The sequence below is a fragment of the Notolepis coatsorum genome (genome assembly GCF_963971535.1).
Source record: "Notolepis coatsorum genome assembly, chromosome: 16".
Lineage (NCBI taxonomy): Eukaryota > Metazoa > Chordata > Actinopteri > Aulopiformes > Paralepididae > Notolepis > Notolepis coatsorum.
Genome location: NC_140180.1, coordinates 78,811,385 through 78,836,933, shown reverse-complemented (window position 1 = coordinate 78,836,933; position 25,549 = coordinate 78,811,385). Strand labels below are relative to the sequence as shown.

At 44.0% G+C, this 25,549-nt stretch overlaps 1 protein-coding gene across 5 annotated transcripts in view; it reads right to left on the bottom strand.

The window, feature by feature from the left end:
* Positions 1–2,540: 2,540 nt before the first annotated feature.
* Positions 2,541–25,549, bottom strand: part of cyfip2 (cytoplasmic FMR1 interacting protein 2) — a gene marked incomplete at its 5' end in the record, with an annotated part of 59,327 nt that continues 36,318 nt past the window's right edge. For all 5 annotated transcript variants that reach the window (XM_084332187.1, XM_084332188.1, XM_084332191.1 and 2 more), the window contains 11 exons: positions 2,541–2,728; positions 4,226–4,373; positions 5,646–5,884; positions 8,380–8,474; positions 8,753–8,825; positions 13,250–13,380; positions 16,568–16,658; positions 16,833–16,976; positions 17,474–17,561; positions 18,597–18,796; positions 24,810–24,929. In XM_084332187.1, coding sequence (XP_084188313.1) covers positions 2,561–2,728; positions 4,226–4,373; positions 5,646–5,884; positions 8,380–8,474; positions 8,753–8,825; positions 13,250–13,380; positions 16,568–16,658; positions 16,833–16,976; positions 17,474–17,561; positions 18,597–18,796; positions 24,810–24,929 — 1,497 coding nt within the window. In that variant the 3' untranslated portion in view covers positions 2,541–2,560. The remainder of the gene's footprint in view (positions 2,729–4,225; positions 4,374–5,645; positions 5,885–8,379; positions 8,475–8,752; positions 8,826–13,249; positions 13,381–16,567; positions 16,659–16,832; positions 16,977–17,473; positions 17,562–18,596; positions 18,797–24,809; positions 24,930–25,549) is intronic.

Here is a 25,549-nt window from a genome sequence, read left to right as displayed (position 1 = left end):
ATGGGTTGGAGTTCTGTGAATAAATATAATAAAAGGACTACTAGGTATTACAAAAGAAACGTCTTCATTCAAAATGAAGCAAAAAATGTAGACAAATTGTAGGGCTTGTGGTAAAGGATCCTTTTCTTAACATCTCATTTGATTTTCCTTTGTAAAGAAACAGAAATCAGGGACAATATTTGCATATTTTGCATAACACTAAATCTAAAGCAAAAGTCCAACAATACTGAATATATCTAGGAAACTGCCCTTTCTTCATAACTGACATTATTATCATTATTATTATTATAATTGTTTTTTTAAAACAACAAGGGAACACTTCCCTTAGAGAGAAGTTTTAAATGTACAGTCAGATGATTCTGTCATATCCGTTTACACTCAAACTGGTTCATCTAGTACAGCATTGTTTTATTACAACCTAGAGGTATTTTCTAATGTTTGTTTTCTTTTGTATTTTTCCTCTGAGAAAAAAAGAAAAAAGGAAACACAATTTGCACAGATGTAGATGTGTCGTTTCAAAATGGTAAACAATATCACCGTTTTAAACTGATGTACAGAATATGTCAACAGACAAAATAAAGATAGAGGGAAAAAAGGTTGATGAGGTTTTCAGTCAGCAGAAGAGGCATGTAATACCAAGGATGTAAATTAAATGATCGATAATTAAAAATAAAGAACGATTACGACACTCAACACTTCACTTATAGTTCCAACAGAGTGAAGCTTACAGTGGAAGTAGTACCTAAATAAAAACCAAATGAGGCTAAAATAAATAAAAACCAAACCAAAAAAACAGTGGCGTGTCTTCCTTTCTTTCACAGCAGGGAGACGGCCCGTGACGAGAGTAGAATAATTAAAATATATCACTATAAACACTCACTGTATTATGAACATGGCCAGTGCAGGCGGAGAGATTGAAATATAGCATGGTTTTAATGGTTCTGGGTTCATAATACAACAATAATGGTGCCCGTAAGTAAGAAGTACTTCTTATATATAGCACCACAATACAACATATCTGTATATGCTTAAAAAATATTAACTGAGTTATTTATGGGGTTTATTATTAGTCTGTTTATTTCCAGTTAGGTTGTACTTGTTGGCTCAATTTATTAATTGTAACTCTGGTTGTGATACCAAAGAACAAGGTGGGTGTGGGGAGGGGAGGGGGGGGGGGTATCGACTATAATTACAAATATTCTGTGTTGGCATGTGTGACACTTGCCCAGTCCACAAGGTGTACAGCTGTACGAATAAGAAGGCATGCATGAGTCTGAGTAAGAACCACACAGATAAAAAAAAAAACAATAATGAAAAAATAAAAATAAAAGTTGTGATTATTAGTACACTCCCACCTTCTGGACTTACCCACTTCATGGACTTCTAGAGGCCAGTTTCAAAGACACCGATTAAGCCTAGTCCTTGACTTAAAAACTCGCTTTCAGTGGAGATTTCTATTGAGGAAGATCCTTAGTCCAGGACTTACAGAACGTGAAACTCTTATCATCGTTGTTTGTTGTGGAGAATCAGAGACTGAGGAGTCTGGCTTATGTGTTCAGACATGTTCTATGGGCACAATGGCTTGAAGGGGCACTTCATCAAAAAACGATGCCGATTTATTTTGCACATAATCCAAAAACTCTAAACAGTTTTGTACACGTTCACTTAGTTTGGTGAAATGATATAGATGAAAAAAATAGCAATACCTTGTCTTGTAGGAACTGCTACCTTATCATTTCATTGAGCTGTAATTAACACAACACAAGGATTCTACGTCCCCGATGACATCACCGGTGGCCATATTCAAACTCATTTACTCTCAATAACTAAATGAACGTGTGCAATACTGTTCAGAGTTCTTGGATGTGTGTGAGATTATGTGCAAAATAAATCAGCATTGTTTTTTTTGGTGAAGTGTCCCTTTAAAGAATTCCAAGACAACCACCACTCTGGTCGGAATGCAGGTTGGGATCAACGTGTCTTGGTAGACGTGGTGCCTGTATGAAGGACAGTAATACGCCACTGTGGGACGTCTATAACTCTAATAAATGACCAGAGGCAGAATGTGTGTCACAGATATGTAGAGTGTGTTGCCCCGACAAAAATGAACCTATAGTCAAAACCTATAGCACTCCTGTGGCTTTGTTCATACATACCATAAAGATTTACCAGAGAAATACTGTGGTATTTTATAGTATTCCTGTATTACCTTTTCATACTTACTATAGATGTACCACAGAAATACTGTAGTGACTTATAGTATTCCTGTATTACCTTTTCATACGTACTATAGATGTACTGCAGAAATACTAGTGACTTATAGTATTCCTGTATTACCTTTTCATACGTACTATAGATATACCACAGAAATACTGATTCATAGTATAGTGATTCACCATAGTATTAGAAATTGACAGTGAATCACTAAAGTATCCCTGTGATGTTACCATGGAAACCCCATTTGGTTATTTCTGCATTTCTACAGTAATTGCCCAGGAATGCTATAGTTTGATGCCGCTTCACTTCCATGTGGGTGTGTCTGTGTGTGTGAGGGCTCTTCTCAGCAGGTGGTAGCCAGGGACTGGTGTATAGGAGGCTGGAAACAGCGGACATGCTCCACGGTGGAGCTGTCCGTCTCCACCGCCTTCATGTACTTGTTGAGAATGGCGAAGATCTCGTTGTTGAGGATCTGGTACTTCCTGATGCGATCTGCCATCTTCTTCAGGGGCTGCAGGAGAGGCACACAGAGAGAGGATCCTCAGCACGCCAGGTGAAAGGCTGACGCTTTTTATTATAGTTTTATTTTAAACATTATGTGTGTTTTTAGTTTTATTTTAAACACATGTGTTTTTAGTTTTATTTTATTTATCTGCTTATACAATAAGAACATACAGTATTGAGAGAAAATGGTGTTTTTTCAATGTATATTTGGTTTATAAACTGATATAAAGAGACGCTTTAAGAGGGTAATACCATTATCATCACAGGATGATATAGACGGTGGTGGACCAGCGGTTTCACAGGCACAGGCTGCGTTAGCAGCGCAGAATGTTTTGAATTCCGATCTAAGACACAACAAGCTGATAGCGAGTGTGGGCCCAGAGAGCAGGGCAGAGAGGGGTTCATCTTAATGAAACAGTAATGAAACGTTTTGAAATGTGTGAAAGGTTATTAGCAGTTGTCATGACAGCACGTCGCATGACAACCAGAAGAGGGGCGGGCTATCATAGCTATGACGAAGATCCTATAAAGCTGACGGTGGTTCCGGGTAGGGCCAGACTAAGATCTGACTGAGACTAAGAGGGAAGAAACCAGAAGAGACTCTCTCCTCTCATCACGGAGAGGGGGGGGGGGGGGGGGATGCAACATCATCATTAGCTTCGGCTACCACGAGGATGGTCTTGGCTAACGACCAGGCCTGACCACTATTGGACTGAATAACAGCAGAGACGATAGCAATGAAAATACAATCGGATAACATCTGGGCTGAGGCTTCTGTTTATATCAATAAACAACGCTTCTCCTTGTAAGGTATTACGCTGTGTCAAAGTGTCGAATTCTTACGAAGGTGGAGAATTATTATGGTTTGCGGATCGCACTAACGGGGAGAGATAAGGTTGAATCAGCCAGTATATGAGACGTCAGGATCATTAAAATTACACAACGCAGAGGAATTGGATGGAGAGAGGATAACACAAGAAGACGTGATACTGGCCAGATTGATCAGAATCTAACAGTATGCAGTACAGTATATATATATATATACATACATACTCAATACAGAATGTGTAAAGGATCAGCAGGAGACCAAGAAGCCACAGATCATGTCGTCAGGTAGCTTCGCAAAGTGAGGCGTTAGTGTGTCTCTGGCTGTGTGTGTGTGTGTGTGTGTGTGTGTGTGTGTGTGTGTGTGTGTGTGTGTGTGTGCGTGCGTGCGTGCGTGCGTGCGTGCGTGCGTGCGTGCGTGCGTGCGTGCGTGCGTTGCCAGGTGGGAAATAAAACAATTCTCATTCCAAATTGTAGTTTTTTTTTGTTTGTTTTGAGGGAAATTATCGTTTGCGAGTCATAACCAATAACCAATAACAAATAGAACATAATAGGCATACAGAAGGCCAAACCCATCGTACAATTGGGCAAAATGATCCTACAAATACGATAATTATTGTACATCTAGCAACACTGGTGCGTGTGTGTGTGTATGTGTTCTTCTAATCTATGTACCCACCACGTTCTTGATGATCTCATCCTTTCCGTCCTGTCTTTGGACTTTGAGCAGGTGGTAGCAGAAGTCGAAGAGGTCAAAGCGACGCTGCTGTCCCAACAGCACTATGATGGAGCAGCCGGCCCAATTCAGCCCGTCCCCAAAGCACTGTCTGGAGGACACACAGCACACGGCCAGGCAATCAGACAAATTCAACACTCTGCTTTCTGCAAAAAATATGGGACTAAAGTCATTCATTTAGTCCTCTGTGGCCAGTATATTTATGAAATCCCTCTGCTCTCCGACTTAAAGGTGCTATAGATAACATTCAGCCACTAGATCAGGTGCATTCCACGTGGGGGAAATGGGAAGTAGGGAGGGGATACATGCACACAACCTTTCAATGATAAATTAAGTCTGTGTTTGTGCGTATTTGATTACATGTGTGTGTGTGTGTGTGTGTGTGTGTGTGTGTGTGTGTGTGTGTGTGTGTGTGTGTGTGTGTGTGTGTGTGTGTGTGTGTGTGTGTGTGTGTGTGTGTGTGTATGTACGTGCATGTATATATACTAGGGATGGGACTTTATCGCATTAATTTCGATTAATTAACTACAGAAAGAATTAAAAGTAAAAAAAATGTATGCATTGAATCGCATGATTTTTCTTTATTATGTAAGAAGAATGTTACCTTTCAAAGGAGACCAGACTATGCTATAAGTATGAAGTATAATAAATCGCAAATTACTTTTTTTCTTAGTCTGGTTTGTTCATACAGAATACTGAACAAATAAGAGAAATTGAGGTCAATCAAGAGTCAACTGTTCTAGAATGTACTTGAAAGTACTGCGTTTTACTTTTACCTCGAAACTGCTTGAGTTTACAAAAGGTCCTTTGCGCTATATAAATATTATTCCTAAAATTGTAGTTTTTTACACTTTGTTAAAAATTGCATTGATCTGTTGGTCTGTGTAGTAGCTAATAATAATAATAATAATAATAATAATGACTTGGATTTATATAGCGCTCTTCACTGACCCAGAGCGCTTCACAGAGTCCATTATTCGTTCGTCCGTGCTGCTTAAACGTATGTATAATGTATATTCATTGATTCACTCGTATACCAAAATCCATTTTAATTGAACAATTTAGCTTTTCGCATTAAAATGTGATTAATTTCGATTAATTAACTATAAAGTCTCTAATTCATTCGATACATTTTTTTTATCGAGTCCCACCACTAATATACATACACACACACACACAAACACACAATCAAACACGCACATGCATACACACACACAAACACACAATCAAACATGCACATGCATGCATACACACACACAAACACACAATCAAACACGCACATGCATGCACACACACAAACACACAATCAAACACGCACATCCATGCACACACACACACACTGACATGCGTCCACATCACGTACTCTGCGGTGAACTCGTGCGTGCCCACGGGGATGCAGTAGACAAACTGCATGGCGCTCCAGAGGCGGTGGAACTCCATGCACTCGTCCACGTGCATCACGCCGTTGGTGGGCGGTGGCCCGCGCCACACGGCGTCCTGCAGGAAGCTACGGATGCGCGTCAGGATGACCTCGAACATGGAAAGGCCGCAGCAGAGGCGCTCTTTGGTCAGCAGGTCTCCTTCACGGGCGATGGCGATTTGCTGGAGAAGAACCACACAAAGGTATGGAGACAAGAGGTTACATTTTACAATATTCAATGTACAAGAGGTTACATTTTACAATATTCAGTGTACAAGAGGCTACATTTTACAATATTCAGTGTACAAGAGGTTACATTTTACAATGTTCAATGTACAAGAGGTTACATTTTACAATATTCAATGTACAAGAGGTTACATTTTACAATATTCAATGTACAAGAGGTTACATTTTACAATATTCAATGTACAAGAGGTTACATTTTACAATATTCAGTGTACAAGAGGTTACAATTTACAATATTCAATGTACAAGAGGTTACATTTTACAATATGCAGTGTACAAGAGGTTACATTTTACAATATTCAATGTACAAGACATCCGTGTTGGGGAAACTACTCTAACACTGTAGTTTAACAAAGGGCTACTTCGCAAAATGAAAGTAGTTACACAAACATAGTCTGTCAAACTAAGACTATTTTGAAAACTACATCCAAGCTACATCCGGCCGACCCTCACCTGGGCAGCCTGCCGCTGTGTCAGGAGGGCAGGGAGTGATACTGAGGTGGAATCAGGAAAATACTATGGTATTAGGGGAAATGTAGTATTACCTTAACTACATGAAAAAATGTGTTTACACGATCTAGCAATAAATATAAGAGGGACAGTGTGAGTGAGCATTCATTCAAAGTAATGAACTAATAGTAATAGTAATGAGTAATTTCTATTTTTATTTAACCTTTATTTAACCAGGAAAAAGTCTCATTGAGATTAAAAATCTCTTTTACAAGAGTGTCCTGGCCAAGATAGGCAGCAGTACAGTTACAATTTCACATTTACAGACAAAAACAATAAAAAAAAAAAAAAAAAAAAACATATAGCAATTTAAAAAGAAAACAAGGACAATTCACAGAACCATTTAAAGTCAGTCAAACCATCTGCAGCCAGATATGCTGGATTCCATATCGCTTAGAACGGTTTTAAAAGCAACCAGTGAGACCTGCTCATGCAAGTTCAGGTGGTTTTGTAGCTGATTCCAGGTGGAGGGAGGTGCATATCTGAACGCCCTTTTTCCCAGTTTAGTACGGACCCGAGGGACAGTTAGTAAGAATAAGCCTTGGGAACGAAGACCATAACTGCCCATACTTTTTTGGAGAATGTACATCTGTAGGTAAGTTGGCAGCAGTCCAAGGATAGCCTTATAAATAAGGATATGCCAATGGTTGAGTCTGCGGGTGGACAGGGCAGAGACCATCCCACCCGAGAATACAAAGTACCTACAGTGGTGAGTAAGGACTTTAAAATGTGTAATAAATCTCAGCGCTCCATGGTAGACATAATCCAGTGAGTGTAAGCATTTCGAGGATGCATGCATATATATAACATCACCATAGTCCAGCACAGACATAAAAGTGGCAGCAACCAGCCTCTTTTTAGCCTCGAAGGAGAAACAAGCCTTGTTCCTAACATAAAAACCCAGTTTCAACTTCAGCTTTTTAGCTAGCTGCTGTGTGAGGCTTAAAAGGAAGAGAATCATCAATTATGAATCCTAGATACTTATATTGAGATACACACTCAATCTCAAGGCCCTGAAAAGTGGCGATAAAAGGACGGTTTAGTGGCTTGGATTTAGCATTTGAAAACACCATCAACTTTGTTTTGTCAGCGTTCAAAACAAGTTTTAAGTCACACAGGGTACATTGTACAATATTAAAAGCAAGTTGTAGTTGACAGAGAGCCTGCTGTGATGTAGACGCAGAGCAGTATATCACAGTATCATCGGCATACAAATCAAATGTTGCATTCGAGAAATATTTATCAAGACTGTTAATATATCAAATGAATAATAACCCATCAATGGACGGATAGATAATCCTGGATGTGCCGGTCTGATGTCTACTGTATGATGATAATGAGCAGGTCTGATGTCTACTGTATATACAGTAGATAATGATAAGGTCTGGTGTCTACTGTATATACAGTAGATAATGATAAGGTCTGGTGTCTACTGTATACAGATAATGATCAGGTCTGGTGTCTACTGTATACAGATAATGATCAGGTCTGATGTCTAATGTATACAGATAATGATCAGGTCTGCTGTCTACTGTATGATGATAATGATCAAGTCTGGTGTCTACTGTATACAGATAATGAGCAGGTCTGATGTCTACTGTATACAGATAATGATCAGGTCTGGTGTCTACTGTATACAGATAATGAGCAGGTCTGGTGTCTACTGTATACAGATAATGAGGAGGTCTGATGTCTACTGTATACAGATAATGAGCAGGTCTGATGTCTACTGTATACAGATAATGATCAGGTCTGATGTCTACTGTATGATGATAATGAGCAGGTCTGATGTCTACTGTATACAGATAACGATCAGGTCGGATGTCTACTGTATGAGGATAATCAGACACATAACTATCTGCAGTGAGAGCAGAGGAGAGGAGAGGAGAGCAGAGGAGAGGGGCTGCTTGGAGAGACGTACCTGTGGGGTTCCCAGCCTCTCGATGAGGGGCACCAAGTGTAGAGGGGCATACTTGGCCTCCAGCCTCTTCATCCTCACCTCCAGGCGCTCTCCCTCTGCACGACACACACACACACACATGCACACACACACACACACACACACACACACACACACACACACACACACACACACACACACACACACACACACACACACACACACACACACACACACACACACACACACACACACACACACACACACACACACACACACACACACATCTTCAAGGGATTGTTCACCACCCCCACCCCTGATTTATTTTCTTTAAAAAAAATGTATTTGGTGAAGTGCCCCTTTAAGCCTCTGGGTCCCAAACCCACTCATGTACCTTTGATGTAGACTCTGGGCAGAATGTTCTGGAATGGAGCTGCATGAAGCAGATCACACACCTCCTCCTGGGACTAGAGGGGGGTGGGGGGTGAGGGAGATAGGGGGGGGGGGGGGGGGTGAGGGGGAGAGAGAGACAGAGACACAGAGAGAGAGAGAGAGACACAGAGAGAGAGAGAGAGAGAGAGAGAGAGAGAGAGAGAGAGAGAGAGAGAGAGAGAGAGAGAGAGAGAGAGAGAGAGAGAGAGAGAGAGAGAGAGAGAGAGAGAGAGAGAGAGGTCATTTTGAACAGCCCATCACCCAGAATGCACTACAGACGTGTCTACAGAGAGCATGCAGTTAGAGCTGTGATCAGATGTTGCTTTGAAGAAGTACGGTCTAAAATCTACTCACACTCAGCGCTATGTTTTCTGTCCTTTTTCAAATGTCCTCATTTGGGCCTCAAATGGATAATGTTTGTATAGAGTTGTATCAGTGCTACAGTGCAGCAGTCTGCACCCTCATTACCACCGAGCGAGTAGAGGGACAGACGTGATGAGGCGGTGAGATAACTAGCGTTTGGCTGCAGGGACATCTAGTGGACACCTATAGGATAGGAGATGTAAGATGTGGGCTAGATCCACAAAGAATGGATTGCACGGTGCTATTTGCACCCTTACTTACAATTCATTATGAATCGAAAATGGGGGACCTGCGCGGTGATTGATTGAATGAACATTTTATTAACAGATTGCAGAATGGGTACAATACAGTATGGCTCAATACACACAATTGTTAAGGGAATGCAGACCAGAGAAAGACTTTTGTCTTGTTTACATCAGGGTCCCCCATTTTCAATTCATAATGAATCGTAAGTAAGGGTGCAATTAGCACCGTGCAATCCATTCTTTGTGGATCTAGCCCATGGTGTGAGAGAGACGTGCGTTACAGGAAGTAATCTTTTATGATGACATAACCGCAGCTCAACACTCCCAGGATTATATTTCGTCACCGGTTTAAGTAGTACTTCTCTACACCAAGTGGTCAGATCTACGACCAGTTCAAACGCACTTATGTCAGTCTGGATTAAGTCCTCAATAACTGTATCGTGCCCTCCGGAGTATGTGAGTGATGTAACGGGCAGGGCATCAGTATTTCATAATGCTGCCACCCAAAACAAGGTTTGATTTGATATAGTAGTGTGTCTTATTAATGTGAACGTATAAAAAAAAAACAGCCTGATGGTTTACCTGCTTAGCCAATTTAGTTACATGATGGTGAGCTGTTGTTGTGTTATTAGCCAAGAAAATAACAAGCCATAGACCAAATCAAACATAGGAGACTGTGAGACAGATCGTAAAACCTGGACGAAATGACCACGAATGGAAGATAGAGAGAGCCATGCAATGATCGGTACAAGACGCACTACACCACACACACACACGCACACGCACGTGCACACGCACACACACACACACACACACACACACACATACACATACACACACACACACACACACACACACACACACACACACACACACACACACACACACACACACACAGATCAGCACACTATGCACACACACACACACACACACACACACACACACACACACACACACACACACACACACACACACACACACACACACACACACACACACACACACACACCAATGCAGTCAGAGAGAGAAATTCTAGAAAGAGCGTGTCAGAGAAGCGTTATGTGAGACAGGCGTGTCTAGAGCCAAGTGGCAGCAGAGAGAATGGAGGCGAAGGTGCAGAGTTTAGCAGACTACTAAAAGACTGTACCGACAGCCAACCAGAAATGTGCCATCACCTCAGCCATGGAAGCCAAGGACGCAGACAGAAGCTGAGTAGCATTACCTGACGATTGTTTATCTACACCCCCCCCATGATTAACCATATCCCATATCCCACTCAATTGTACTTACTTTGTACTAAAGCCGACACAGTTCAACACTTTGATGAACATTGTTACTCAGCTGAAAGAGTTATACCCTTCCTGCTGACTTGTCGTACAGAACGTGTAAGTCGCTTTGGATAAAAGCGTCAGCTAAATGACTAAATGTAAATGTAAACGTAGAAAATATATTTGTTATATATTTGTAAACTGATATGATCCTAAACAATATTTTAATTGCAAGTATATCTACAAAAATGGTGACAGTCCCTTTGCTTCCATGGCTGCTTGGAGGTGAAACTATGTCCCAAAGTGAGACAGTGAAAAACACAGCAGCTCCAAACCAACAAGAGAGAGAGAGAGAGAGATAAAGAGAGAAGAAAGACAAACTCAGCATCTGTGTGCTTTCATTACCAATGACCTAAATCCTTACCACCTGTGGTCGTTGCCAGCGTGTAATGAAAAATAGAGTTGTATTTCAGAAAAACAGACAGATCAACATCAAACATTCAGGGACACTTTGGACTACAGTAGGTACCCGGCTATTTCCGCTCCCATTCATGTATTTACTTTATTCATGACTCATGTTGTGAAACAAGACAATACGTTGTGGCAGAAACTAACCGGCACCTTCACCTAAAAACACAAGAGGCCCACGACAGGAGCCACGTTAACAGGCCCCTCCCACTGAGCATGCAGAGGAGCCGTACATGTTAATGAAGAGAACTGAGGTAGGGAGAGAAGGAGCTCTCTGACTCTGGAGTGCATTCAGAGAGAACTTGATGAGAAGTGTAGCCTTGCTTTACTTGCATGGGTTTTAATGCTCGACTTCAGTGACACTCTGCAAAGTGGAACCGACTTTGATGCGACACAAAGTGAAACAGACTTCGACGCGACACAAGTGAAACCGACTTTGACGCGACACAAAGTGAAACCGACTTCGACGCGACACAAAGTGAAACCGACTTCGACGTGACACAAAGTGAAACTGACTTCGACCCGCGACACAAAGTGAAACCGACTTTGACGCGACACAAAGTGAAACCGACTTCGACGCGACACAAAGTGAAACCGACTTTTATGTGACACGAGTGAAAGCGCCGTGAAGACACGCAAGTATGTTGGATCTCAACAGCAGCATAGCTGACTTTTCTATGTTCAATGCCGGTCGGAGGGGGATTGAACTGGTGACAATCTGGTCACAAGCCCGCTTCTCTAATCTTAAGGCCACCGTTGTTAGGTTTTTAGCTCTTTCCTCATAGCAGTTTATTGTTAAAACATGACAGGTGCTTCTTCTGGGAAGATGGTGCCTCGTCTTCTATACTGCACACGGGTGGAAAGTGTTACGTGTGCCATTTATGGATATAATGCTTTGTAAATTAAATTCCAACAGGGTTAGGGTGGTTAGGTTGAGGTTTGGGGTTATTCTCCGAATGTTGATATTGGAATAAGGCAGGGAGAGAGCGAGCAGGCGTGAGAAACTAAAAGAAAGAGCGAGCACACGAGAGAGGATGAGCGTGAGAGAAAGCGAGAGAGGCAGGCCTGTGCATCAACCTAGAAGGGCTTTAGTTATTGAATATCTTTATCTATTCTGATTTAACCCGAAAAGAGAGGGAGAACAAGCTGAGTAAGAGACCAGAGAAATGCTCTGATCAAAGTAATCAAAGATTCAGCACCATGGATAGCGTCGCTTGATGCTTTCAGCTAGCACCAATTAATCACTTTTTGTCTTGCCTGTGTTCATTCCAATAACAATCTGTTATGCCACTATTTAATTTGATTAGAGAGAGAGAGAGAGAGAGAGAGAGAGAGAGAGAGAGAGAGAGAGAGAGAGAGAGAGAGAGAGAGAGAGAGAGAGAGAGAGAGAGCTGGGAGAGTGTGTGTGTGAGAGAGAGGGGGGGTGTGATTCCTCAGCTGAGTCCCCTATTATTTCATGCACACTGTATTAATTGTTTTAAATTATTATTATAATTTTGTGCATCACTCTGTTTTGAATTTGATGCAAATTTGCAATGCATAAGGGTCATCGTTTTGTGTTAAATGGCTGCATAAAGCAAACATTTGTCGACTCTCATGTTGATAAGAGTATTAAAACTTGAAAAAGATCCGTTTAAGGTAGATTTAGAACAGATACAAAATATGCGTTTCATTTGCGATTATCGCGAGTTAACTATGGACAACCATGCGATTAATCAGATTAAATATTTTAATCGATTGACAGCCTTAGATATATGTCGGACGCTTATATTACGAGAGAAACGGTGAAATATCACCACACTTGCTGTTGCTGTCGTTTGCCATCGGGCTCCAGACAGATTTCTGCAATCAGAAACATTTTCTGTTTATCTGTCAAGTGTTAAGGATATTTATAATATTATTAATTGCATGTAGGTTATATTTGTCATTCATTGTTTGTAAGCTTTATAAGTTTAGGCATTGTTAGGAGGGGCCCTTGGTGTCTGGGGGTCCCCCCACCTCACGTGGGGGCCACGAAGGCATGTCCGTATGAGAAGCAATTGACACAAGGAAAGAAGGTAGAGAGGAGAGGAAGAGGGGGAAGATAGGGAAACGTAGAGGGGAGTGGCGTCTCACCAGAGCTTGCTCGATGAGCAGACAGAACAGGATGGCGTTGCCCACCTCCCTCAGGCTCTGGAAGACGTCTGTCTTCAGCTCGGCATACTCGATGATGTCCTTCAGCTGGTGGTGAAAGAACTCCAGGATACCTGCCATGAGAGGGAGGGGCAGATGTATGCGGTGTCCACTGGAGACACGTTATTCTTACTGAGTTGTTTCTTTTTGTGCCGTTAAAGTCATCAGGAGAAGAGCTGGCATTGCCTCACAAGCTTCGTCCTCACTTCAAGACAGGAGGGAGGAGGCTGCTGTGCACCTGATAAGGAACATGCAGAAACCACAGCATCCCCTGCAGGACCTGTTGCCCCCAACACAGCTGCACTACCAGAACACCGAGACACCAAAACACACTGGTGGAGCTTCAGGCCAACAGACTGAGAAACTCAACTCTGCACACTGCAGTTAGGCTTTTCAACAAAAGGTTCTAAAGGACAATGGTCCTCAACTTTTACACACGTAAAAGTGACCAAGGAACTCGATTTACGTACTTATTCGGCATTCTCGAACGGCTTTGTATTGTAAATTCTATGATATTATTTATTGTTAGTTTGATTTATTCATATTCCTAGAACTAAATACATGCATGGAGAAACGGCTTAGTGAGACAGCCTCAGCGCACACGCAAACACATACTGTATACGTGCAAAATCTATCATTCCAGCAAAGTAGGCTTCTATTATTCTAATGACTTGTTTTATTAGGTATTATAGTAGTGAGTCCTACTGTAGAACATGACATATTAGCATGACATCTCATTTAGTAATGTCAATACTGATCGACTAAACGATTGGCTCTTGACAAGCAGACAGGTCTATGTGTGGAGAGGTAAGCCGGCATGTGCAGAGTTTAGGGTTGTTCTTCACCCTCAGAGAGATGCCTACACCTGCGTGAGAGCGGGCAAAGCCTGCGAGCACTGCCGCCACCCATCTGGGTAACGTAAGCTTTGTACGCCTCCTATGAAAATGTGTTATCGGCCTATATTTAATTCCTGCCATGAATGGAGCTCAGACGCCTCACTAGAATTTACCTATGCATGTCCTTCCACTTTGGAATCACTGTCTGGGCAGATAATAATAATAATAATAATAATAATAATAATAATAATAATAATAATAATAATAATAATAATAATAATAATAATAATAATAATAATAATAATAATAATAATAATAATAATAATAATAATAATAATAATAATAATAATAATAATATAATAATAATAATAATAATAATAATAATAATAATAATAATTTAGGACCTGCTCAGAGGTCATCACAGAGATCACACTCCCCACTTACTCACTACATCCAATTATATTCCTACAGCTGTGACTGGTCTCTTACATCGTCACACATATTTGTATTTCACTTTTAAAGCAAGAACATTTTTAAATAACATATTGTGGTTAGGATGAGAGTGGATACTGAGTAGAATAGTGTAGTGAGTAAGTGATGTGATTTCTACCCAGACCTGGGCCCTGTTTCTTGTACCTGGTTCAACTAAGTCGATCAAGATGTCATTATCCAGCTTCAGTTAACCCGATGTTCGAAGCCGGGATTTTCCTGTTCCTCGAAGGTGGATTCAGTCTCGTTAACTCAAGCCAGACTTGCGACTCAGGCTAAATGCGCGCGGCCGCTTCAGGCGAAAAGCCAGCACGTATCGATGGCAGAGATCCTGATTCTCTAACGGCATTGATTGATTAATTGATTTAAAACTTTATTGACAGATTGCAATACGGCTCAATCGCCTCGCCGACAAGTTAAATGCGTTATCTATAGGCTAATTTTAAGTCCCTCATTACCTCAATCAATCAGATTATATTTCTTTAAACTTGCCTGCTGGATTGAATAATCAAATGAGATCTTGCTAGCGAAAATAATTAGTTAAACTTATACAGAATTACGATACGGCTCTCTTACCCATTGATTGATGTATAGTCGATCTTTAACTTATCTCCAATGTGGTCTAACGGGTTGTTGTTTTGACTATCACGCAGACGACCGGGGTTCGAGACCCTAGAATTTTCCTTCTTTTTGCAATATAGGAATAATTCAATTTGGTGCACGTTGAGAGCTATATAAAGAATGACATCCTCAATGCATGTAGATTTATAATATTTTAACTTAAAACCAGGCTACTTTGGCGTATAATCATTAATATTATATTCAAAAAAATCATATTGGAAACACCGGGTTTTGAACCCCGGTCGCTGGGTTGGCAGGCTTGAGCACTACCGCTGCACCACTGTGCCAGATGGGATAAATTCATTGTTTATACATTAATGAACGAGAGACCCGTGTTTAGAATATCCTTTGTTTTGAATGAAGTTTATCTCTTTATCCTCATTCATTAATGTGACGTCAACGGCTCATTCAATTTCTCAAATCCGTCAAACAGCGCATCTCATCAGACATCTTAATCCCAGTTACAATTAAAATAACCACATAATGTGTACATCGCACGAGCGAGCGCCACGGTATATATAACGTGCATTATTTAGGACAAAGTGAATTTAGTATCAGCATTTTGGGTCTATTTTACATTTCAAAAGCCCCCTCTGGAAGAATGGAGCACAAAAACGTAATTCAGAATGGTATAATGCAGATCGTAGACTGTGGGAATAGTTTCAGGAAACAGGCTGTCACTTCTTTGCGGGGGCGTGGCGATGGTTCAGGCTAACTTGAACTTAAACTCTGCTTTCGACCAGGCTCAAACTTTTGGATCTGTTGTCATGGTGATTTGGAAAATCCACGTACGGGGAACCGGAAAGTCCGGCTAACTCAGTTATCCAGTTAAAGTTATCCGGCTAACTCAGTTATCCAGGTACAAGGAACGGGGCCCTGCCTTCTTGTGCTCACCTCCTTCTTGGCCAAATAGTGAACATTGTTTACTATAAGAACACTGCTTAGCTAGCACAATCTTGCTGTATCTAAGAGATGTGTTGAGGAAAAAAAAGGTTTTCATGCACATATCATTAGATTTAGGTGAGCATTTCCTGGTTGATAACAATATGGGCTATAGTGAATATTAAATACTTATCTTACAAACAAGAATTCTCTTTTTCTAATCCATAGGTATATCAACTACAATACCAGGTTCACTCGGGAAAGTCCATGTTGTGAACTGGTGCCATAGAGCCGATTACCAAATTGGCAACCCTAGGTGAGGCTTTGTGCAGTATCACCCTTGTGCGTTCAAAATGTCTTTATCCTCAATAGATAAGGCTATAATATTATGGGCACTCCGCTCATGGTGGCGGCAGGGATGGTATAATCTCACCTGGGGAGCCGTATTCATGGCGTGGCAAGCGGCATATTTTGGGCATGACTTCGATCAGCGTCTTCACATACTGAAGGATGGTGCCTTGTAACTGGGCAGGTGAAAGAGAGAGAGAGAGAGAGAGAGAGAGAGAGGGGGGGGGTGTAAGGAGGGGGTGGACAGAAGGTAAGAGACCATAGCTTACTAGTACAAGGATCATGGCAAAGAGGATGCAATGTGTACAGGACCCCTAGAAAGAACGAGACAGAAAACCCAAGATGAATACCAGGCTCTTGACAATCTTGAGAAGTTCCTCCATCACCACGGCAATGCCTTGGTAACCAAGGAGACGGCAGATGGTCTTGAAGTGAGGAGGGCCAACAAAGTTCCTGTATGAACTGTATATGTGGGAGTAGGCAATGTTCAGAGGCTGAGGAGAGAGAGAAAACAAGTAGGCAATGTTCAGAGGCAGAGGAGAGATAGAGAACAAGTAGGCAATGTTCAGAGGCTGAGGAGAGAGAACAAGTAGGAAATGTTCAGAGGCAGAGGAGAGAGAACAAGTAGGAAATGTTCAGAGGCTACTTGTTACTTGTACCTTTGATGGTACAAGTAAATGGACTGGTAAATTAACTGCATTTATATAGAGCTTTTATTCACAGTGCTTTACAACTTATGCCTCAGATTCACCCATTCACTGACACATTCACACACTGACGGCGGAGACAACCATGCAAGGTGATCACGAGCAGTTAGGGGTTAAGTGTCTTGTTCAAGGACACTTCGACATGCTGCCGGGAGGAGCCGGAATCGAACCGGGAACCTTCTGATTACCAGACGACCTGCTCTACCTCCTGAGACACTGTCGCCCCTGAGTAACATAATGATCATGTACTCCATCTCAAATGTAAGGTATTAACGAGACCTTACCTTAGACCCATACAGGTAGTAAGGCTGCACGTTGGCCGGCTTGTCTCGCTGAGGCTCCTGGGTGAAGGGGATGGCCGTACGTACAAAGCTGAGGGATGAGAGGTTGAAGATGCCATTTGTACGACTGTCGATAGTTTGTAGTGACGATATGAGCATGCAGACTCAAGCACACATAAAGATTATGTTCAATAAGAACGTGATTTAATTTAACGACATACAAAGTACATTCAATAAGAACATAATTTAATTGATCTATGTAGACTCAACCACATACAAAGTACCCTCAATAAGAACATAATTTAATTGAACTATGTAGACTCGTAATTGAATACAAAACTAAGATTAGGGGCCAGAATGCAAGTTTAGAAACCCAGAAATCTGGCAATGTTATCTATCGTTTAGCAATTGGTACAGATCAACAACCCTCTCCAACTCATACATAATGTGAAAATAGCCCTGATTTGACATTCATATTATACAGTATATATTTTTTTACACTATGAAATGTTAACATTGTTTAGGTGGAGGCTTCAAAATCAGCCTTGTGTCTTGTGTATTTTTTTACAAAACAAAACAAAAAACAGAAACTGAATTTCACCTTTAGGAGAGTATAAGAAAAATAAAAAATATATATTATAAAAGGCACCCCCTCCTCGGGCGGCTGGGTGGCGCAGCGGTCTAAGCGCTTGTCACCAACGCGAGAGACACCGGTATCGAATCCGGCTGTCAGTGTTGCCTCCGGCTTGGGCCGGCCGTCATACTGACTCAATTGGCAGAGTCAGCGGGAGGGGAGTCGACGGGTGGTAATCTGGTCGTTGTAAACAGCGACTCCTACAGGTCGGTCAGGGCGCCTGCACACAGCAAGGACAGGAGATGGCGAGGGTAGTGTGAGCCTCCCACACGTTACACCTCGCCCAATGAGAGTCCGCGCTGGCAGGTGAAAAGATGTGACTGGCTGACTCTGCATGTATCGGAGGGGACATGCGATAGTATCTATCGACCCTCCCTGCGACCGACATGCGAGCAACGATCAAGACAGGGGAGGGGGGGAATTGGCACGAGGAGAAAAAGTGGATACAAAATATAAAAGGCACCCCCTCCCACCCAGAGAACCCAGACGGACCGGTTGGTGGATCCATTGTAGCAGTAGTTGGGCAGGAAATCGAAGTTGAGCTCCCAGAAGACGTGCAGCGTGATGCGTCCGTAGGGGGCGCTGACGTTGTGGTTGGCCTCGCGGAACATGGCGTCGAAGCTGTCCAGGGTCATGTGCTTAGACAGCAGCCTATGGGTTAGCCTGTTGATCTCCATCAACCACTCCAACTCCTGCGAGAGAGAGAGAGAGAGAGAGAGATAGAGAGAGAGAGAGAGAGAGAGAGAGAGACGTTAAGAAGAGAAAGTTGAGGTAAAGGGTTAATAAGAGGAGAGGAGTGAATGACATCATCAGATTGTGTTGTCACCACTATGGAGGTGTGTGTTTGTGTGTGTTTGTGTGTTCTCACCACTATGGAGGTGTGTGTTTGTGTGTGTTTGTGTGTGTGTGTTCTCACCACTATGGAGGTGTGTGTTTATGTGTGTTTGTGTGTGTTCTGTATCATAATGGCTCCGCTCGGCATCACTCTCTGCAGAGTACCTCGCTCGTGCACGCGCACTGAATAAAGACCCCACAAGTGTACCTTTATATCCCAATATTCGTCTGACCACACCCCCATCAGCTTACCTACATAAGCAGGGGTGGGGCCACACACTCGCCTCCTTCTTCGCTTTCACCACAAGGAAGTGCCTGGTAGATCCCCACTTGACGAGGTTGTTAGTAGGAGAAAGTTGGAAAACAAGAGATACGTTGACATCATATCTTTATTTTCTCTCTCACTATATTCGAGAAAATACGGCGATATTGTCTTCGTACTGGAGTGTCTGGAAGATGATGATCATTCTACACCTCTGCCGGTTTTTTCGTATTGGGAGTTCACGCCGCTACATGCCTCCCAACTGCAGTCCTCCTTGCTGCGGCTGGTTGGGGTACAACCCTCCAGCGACACAGCTGGACTGTAGGACGTGCCGCTGTTGTGAGAAGCGGTGGGTTCCAGGTTTGGTGAGTAGTGTTTGCTTGCGAGCTCCACTTGTCTGTTAGTGCTATGGGGGCTAGCTGACAATGTTTACGAAAACCGGCCCCAGATTAGGGTCCTTTGTTCAGCCTTTTTAGGCGACGGCGGAGGATCTTGGTTTGAAGCCCATTATAGCAACTAGTGGGCCACGACCAGTAGAACTGGTGATCCCAGGATCTCTGGACGCGTGGGTACTTCTCTGTCACCGTATAGGCCCGTCTTTCATATGCAAATGAGAGTTTACCCTAAACGAGGAAATGTGGGCATGGATGTTCGTTATCGGAAAATCCATGTTCAAGTCGGCTACAGCCCAGATGGGACTTGTGCTGGCTCCGCCGGATGTATGGTAAAATCACCGTTGTAAAACTGTGTTAACATCTCGTTTCTCTTCTCTCTTAAAAGGTGAGGAGGGTTTCAGAACGGCGGCCTGTCTGAGTGTGGCTTGTTATATCGTTGTGTACGAGTTCAGGTGATAGCTGCTTAGCTTGCGTGCTAGTTGTGGCCTACTGTGTTAGCCAGTCAGTTGTTAGCTGCGGCGCTAGCTCGCTGTGTTTACCAGGCTAGTAAACGTTAGCTTGTTGCTATCAGTCGGATAGCTGCTTAGCTGGCGTGCTAGTTGTGGCCTACCGTGTTAGCCAGTCAGCTTTTAGCTGCAGGCGCTAGCCTGTTGTGTCACTAGGCTAGGTAACGTTAGCTTGCTGCTATCGGCCGAATGCGGCCGTTAGCTTAATGCTACACTGTTGAACGTTCTGAGACTATAACATGCTTTAAACACTCTGACTACGACGTCATCTTTGACAGAGGATGTTAGTCGAACCTACCCTGAGGCCGGACGGCGAGGACTGCGTCAACAAGGGGAACCGTAGCGGCGGGATGGAGCGGCGACGCTGCCCATGTCGACAACACAGGAATGTTGTGTTTACTATCGGTGCCTTGTTAGAGACTGCAGTTTCGCTTGATCTGCGCTCACGGTAGGAAGGGTCTTGACCAGGCCTTGAACACTTCTTCTTCTTTCCCTTCTAAATGTTTTGTAAATAACGATGTTTTCCAAAACGAGTGTTGCTGCACTACATTTAGGATACGATGCGAGTTATGTGTGAATTGTCTTGTCACTGGTAATTAGCTTCTCCATGCAAATCGGGTTGTTGTTACAGATGTGAAAATGATCTGGTTTGTTGTGTTGAGAAACATCATGTGTGTTATGTACCGTGTATTCACAACTAAGGGGGTTAAACTAACCTATAAAGCTATGCTTAGTGACATATGAGTGAAGAATGAATTCTTTTCTCAGCCTGTAATGACAATGAACAGTGTGTTCACATATTAACAGGTTTACCTGTTTAACTGGCCGTATTAAGGGTAAAGTAGGAGGGGTGTTTTCCCCCCGGTTCCCTGGGGACTTCTTCACCCTCCTCTCAGACATGTTGTTACAATATATTGTGTCACTGTGTGGTAGGGATACGATGTAACCCTTAGCTTAGTTGCTGGGGTTGTGCTAACCGCTTGAGAAACTATATTTTCCTAAAGAAAAGATTGTTTGGTCACTTTTCGTGTGTGCTTAGCAAGGCCTGTGGCCGATACTAATCGAGAATTATGTATTCTCTCATTATGAAAAACGGCGTTCCTCTGTAGAGTGTTTTTTGCCATTTTTTGTAGGTGATAATGGGTTGTGTGTGTCGTGTGACCTACAACTGGGTTGGGTTGGCCACAGAAGCACATGTGTAAGTCTGGTACCGGTGCTCTTAAGGGGGCCCTCTCTATTCTGTGTGTTTTTCCTTAGTAAAAATCAGATAGCAGGTTAGCGCATGCGCTGTGTGAAGCTGTTAAGACGCTTCATGGAGCTGACTATGACTGTGTCATACTCTTTTTTGTCATTACATCGTATCATGGGTGTGGGGTCGTAAAGGGGTGAACTGGTAATCCTTTTCTCCCCTTCTTTGATGGGCAGGGGTTAAAACCTCCTGTCCTTCAAGGTTCCTGTCACGTTGCTGTTCGGCACGTTACAGGGTAAGAGGGGGGGGGGGGGGGGAGGGAGTTTCCTGGTCCCACGCCCTGGAATATTGGGCGTGTGCACCGCAGAAATCCCCCCGCCATAGAGTACATCACTGTGCGCGTCCGGGTCCATATGATGGATCTGTTTCGGGGAGTGGTCAGGGCTCCTCCTCACGAAGCTCCTATTCGGGCCTTCTGTGAGTTAGGACTCTCCTTCCATTTGAGGGAGCCTCCTCAGAGTGCAGAGCCTCTTCCTCAGATTGTCAAGGTGAGTAGAACTTCAAAAAGGAGTCCTGCTCTATTGTGTGTGTATTCGATTCAATTCGATTATTGAGTGTGTATGGGTTCAGTGCCTCCTCCCCGGAGGGCCCTAAAACCAAAATTTTACATGGCTCAAGGTTGCAATATATTCTTTTCAATCTGTACAGCTCGCGTGGGAAGTCCCTCTGGGGATTTCCGTCTCCTCCCTATGGGAGGGTGGTGGGATGTAAAAATGTAAAAAAAAATGTACCCCCGGCTGTGTAGACTGGGATACATGCTGTTGGTGCTTCCTTCTTTTCTATTAAAAAGAGTTGGAGTTAGGAAGCGTCACACCCCTCTTGTCGTTCCCCTGGGCGCCTTGGGGATTCAATGACAGGTCTAAATAGCCTGTTCATTGATGTGGTTGTGTCCCGACGCACGTATAGTGCTAGCTCGGGGTGTTCTGTTGAAGATCAGGCGAATGACTGGCACGCCTTGGTTGCTTGAGGTTAAAACAGCGTTTTTATAAAGCAACTGGGATGGAGGTTTTTCCTCTTCCGACGACCTGTGTTGGTTGTCAACGGATTCTCGTTCATATCTGGGGGATGATGACGGAATGGATCTGAACATATGTAGAGGGGTCTCACACCCTGGGGGTGGGCCACCGGGCGCGGTTCGGACCGAACGTCTGGGTGGCGCCTTCTTTTCATGTTTAAGATCAACACGCATATCTGCCCCTTCTCCTGGAGTAGGCATGTCGGCGTGGTTAGGGCACGGGACTGGTTCTGGTCACGCTGGTCCGGATCAGTTAAACCCGTTGTCCGCCGGGGATGCAGATCTGCTGTTCTGGTACCCTGAGGGACTTGGGCTTTTTTCAGGGGGAAAAATGCCAGGTCGGTCCGGGTGTCACAGGGTTAAGCGCTATGGAGACCCTGGTTGGCCATGCCAACCTGTACAAGCTCGATCTCGTCAGATCTCGGCCGCTACGCAGGTTGGTCCTGGTTAGTACTTGGTTGGGAGACCGCCTGGGAATACCAAGTACGGTGTGCTTGGGGCTGGTTCTCCATTCTTTTCGCTCATCTCTCACGCATGGCGAAGAGGGGCCTGTTGGGGTGGTCTTTGACCTCCTCTGGTGACCCTGTGTTTCCTGTATCGCCGGGCCCGGTCCGAAGTAATGTTTCGTCGACCCGTAGGCCTGGGATAACCCTTTTTTGAAAACTGAAACACTGTACTGCGGTATAGCCAGTGTGTTTGGAGTTTTTTCTTGAGGGGTTATAGGAACAACCACCGCATTGGGTAACGACAAGGTGGTTGATTCCCTGGTGTGTTGGAGCAGTGTCAACTCCCGGGTTACCCGGTTGAGGGTGCCCCTGCACGTTCATGACGTCTGCCAATCATGTCAGCCTTCTCTGCCTCAACCCCTCTGGGTGGGTTTTTTTTAAATGGAGGCTTGGTCATGCAACAACGCCAGCATACGCCCCTTCCGCCGGGGGGGCTGTTCTCAGCTGACTCCTTTGGCGCCTGTCTCGTCCGCAGTGCTCCAGGCTCGGGTTACAGCTTGTTGCCTGGTTTTCCCCGGTGCGCTGCCTGCTTCCGTTGGTTAACCTTTTTTGTGTGCTTACGGCCATACTGACTGCCTGTTCTGCAGGGTCAGTGTGCCAGGCGGTGTGCTATTGGGGGGAAAGGGCCCGCTCTTGGAGGAGCCTTATCCGAATACGCTGGCGATGTGGGGGGCGGTGTCACTAAGTGACCGCCTGGTGGGATCTTGATGTCTGGCGTCATTGACCTCTCCGGGCCCCCGTTTTCCAGGGGATCCAGTCCCTTCAGTTGGTCTGGGTCTTCCTTCGCGCTCCGCTGCTACGGCCTTGCCACGGGGTTGGGTTTGCTCTTGACCTCGTGATTTCTGGGGGCAGTAACGAGGTTGTTCCCTCCGTTCGTTCCCGGGTGGCATGCGGGTTGTGCGTGTGTGTAGTCGTGGGGTCAGGCCACGGTCTGCTCACCCTGTGCGTTGAGTTGCTTGAGTGCCTCTTCGCACGGTCGGGTCCGTCGCCCTCCCGGGTCCGTCGCCCTCCCGGGAACCTCCAATAGGGGGGGTGCCCTCCATTAGGGGGGGTCGGGGGGGCTCGGTCCTCCCTGATCTGATGGTTGTGGGGGGCCTCAGCGGGGTGTATTTGTCGGCCGATGGCTCCCGCTCGGCCTCCCTTGTGCAGAGAGTGATGCCGAGCGGAGCCATTATGATACAGAACGATAGGTTATGACTATAACCAAGTTCTGTTAATAATGGTGACGCTCGGCATCAGACGCCGCTGCTGCCCTTGATCTCACCTTGTGGTGAAAGCTTGGGAAGGAGGCGAGTGTGTGGCCCCACCCCTGCTTATGTAGGTAAGCTGATGGGGGTGTGGTCAGACGAATATTGGGATATAAAGGTACACTTGTGGGGTCTTTATTCAGTGCACGTGCACGAGCGAGGTACTGTGCAGAGAGTGATGTCGAGCGTCACCATTATTAACAGAACTTGGTTATAGTCATAACCTATCGTTCTCACCACTATGGAGGTGTGTGTTTGTGTGTGTTCTCACCACTATGGAGGTGTGTATTTGTGTGTGTTCTCACCACTATGGATGTGTGTGTTTGTGTGTGTTTGTGTGTGTTCTCACCACTATGGAGGTGTGTGTTTGTGTGTGTTTGTGTGTGTTCTCACCACTATGGAGGTGTGTGTTTATGTGTGTTTGTGTGTGTTCTCACCACTATGGAGGTGTGTTTGTGTGTGTTCTCACCACTATGGAGGTGTGTGTTTGTGTGTGTTCTCACCACTATGGAGGTGTGTGTTTGTGTGTGTTTGTGTGTGTTCTCACCACTATGGAGGTGTGTGTTTGTGTGTGTTCTCACTACTATGGAGGTGTGTGTTTGTGTGTGTTCTCACCACTATGGAGGTGTGTGTTTGTGTGTTTGTGTGTGTTCTCACCACTATGGAGGTGTGTGTTTGTGTGTGTTCTCACCACTATGGAAGTGAGGTCCTCACTCTCGAAGCGGCTGATGGCCTGGTCCAGGGACTTGTACATGGCTGCTGAAATCCTCTGTGTGATCAGGCGGTTCAGGTCGATGGAGCGGCCGAGCAGCTGGACGAGACACCGGAGGTTTAGGAAACAGTCCACAGATGGGTCCAAACAGTTATTCAACTAAATTTAATACAACGTTAAAGGAACAAGCCAACATTTGGGGAAATTATCTTACCGTCTTCTCCAGAGAGAGACAATAAGATAGATACCAGTTCCCTCTCTGTGCGTTCAGTAGAAAGCTATCTGGCTGCACGTTAGCCTAGCTTAGCACAATGAATGGAAGCGGACATGACCGGTTAGCCTAGGCATTGTCCAACCAAAACCTCTCCCGAAGGCTAACCGGTCATGTCCGCTTCCATTCATTGTGCTAAGCTAGGCTAACGTGCAGCCAGATAGCTTTCTACTGAACGCACAGAGAGGGAACTGGTATCTATCTTATTGTCTCTCTCTGGAGAAGACGGTAAGCACATTTAAAAAATGTTGGCCTGTTCCTTTAAGTAGCTAGAAGGAAGCTATTATACTATTGATACCTGACTGTCAATCATCTCAAAAGATAACAGAATAGGTATATAAATTAAATAGTTGTGTTGAACTCCAGAGTGGAGAGACAGCTGTTAAGTATTTAAGAGTGTAAGAAAAGAGTGTCAGTATAATTTCTGTCTCCATTGGGAACAGATGCC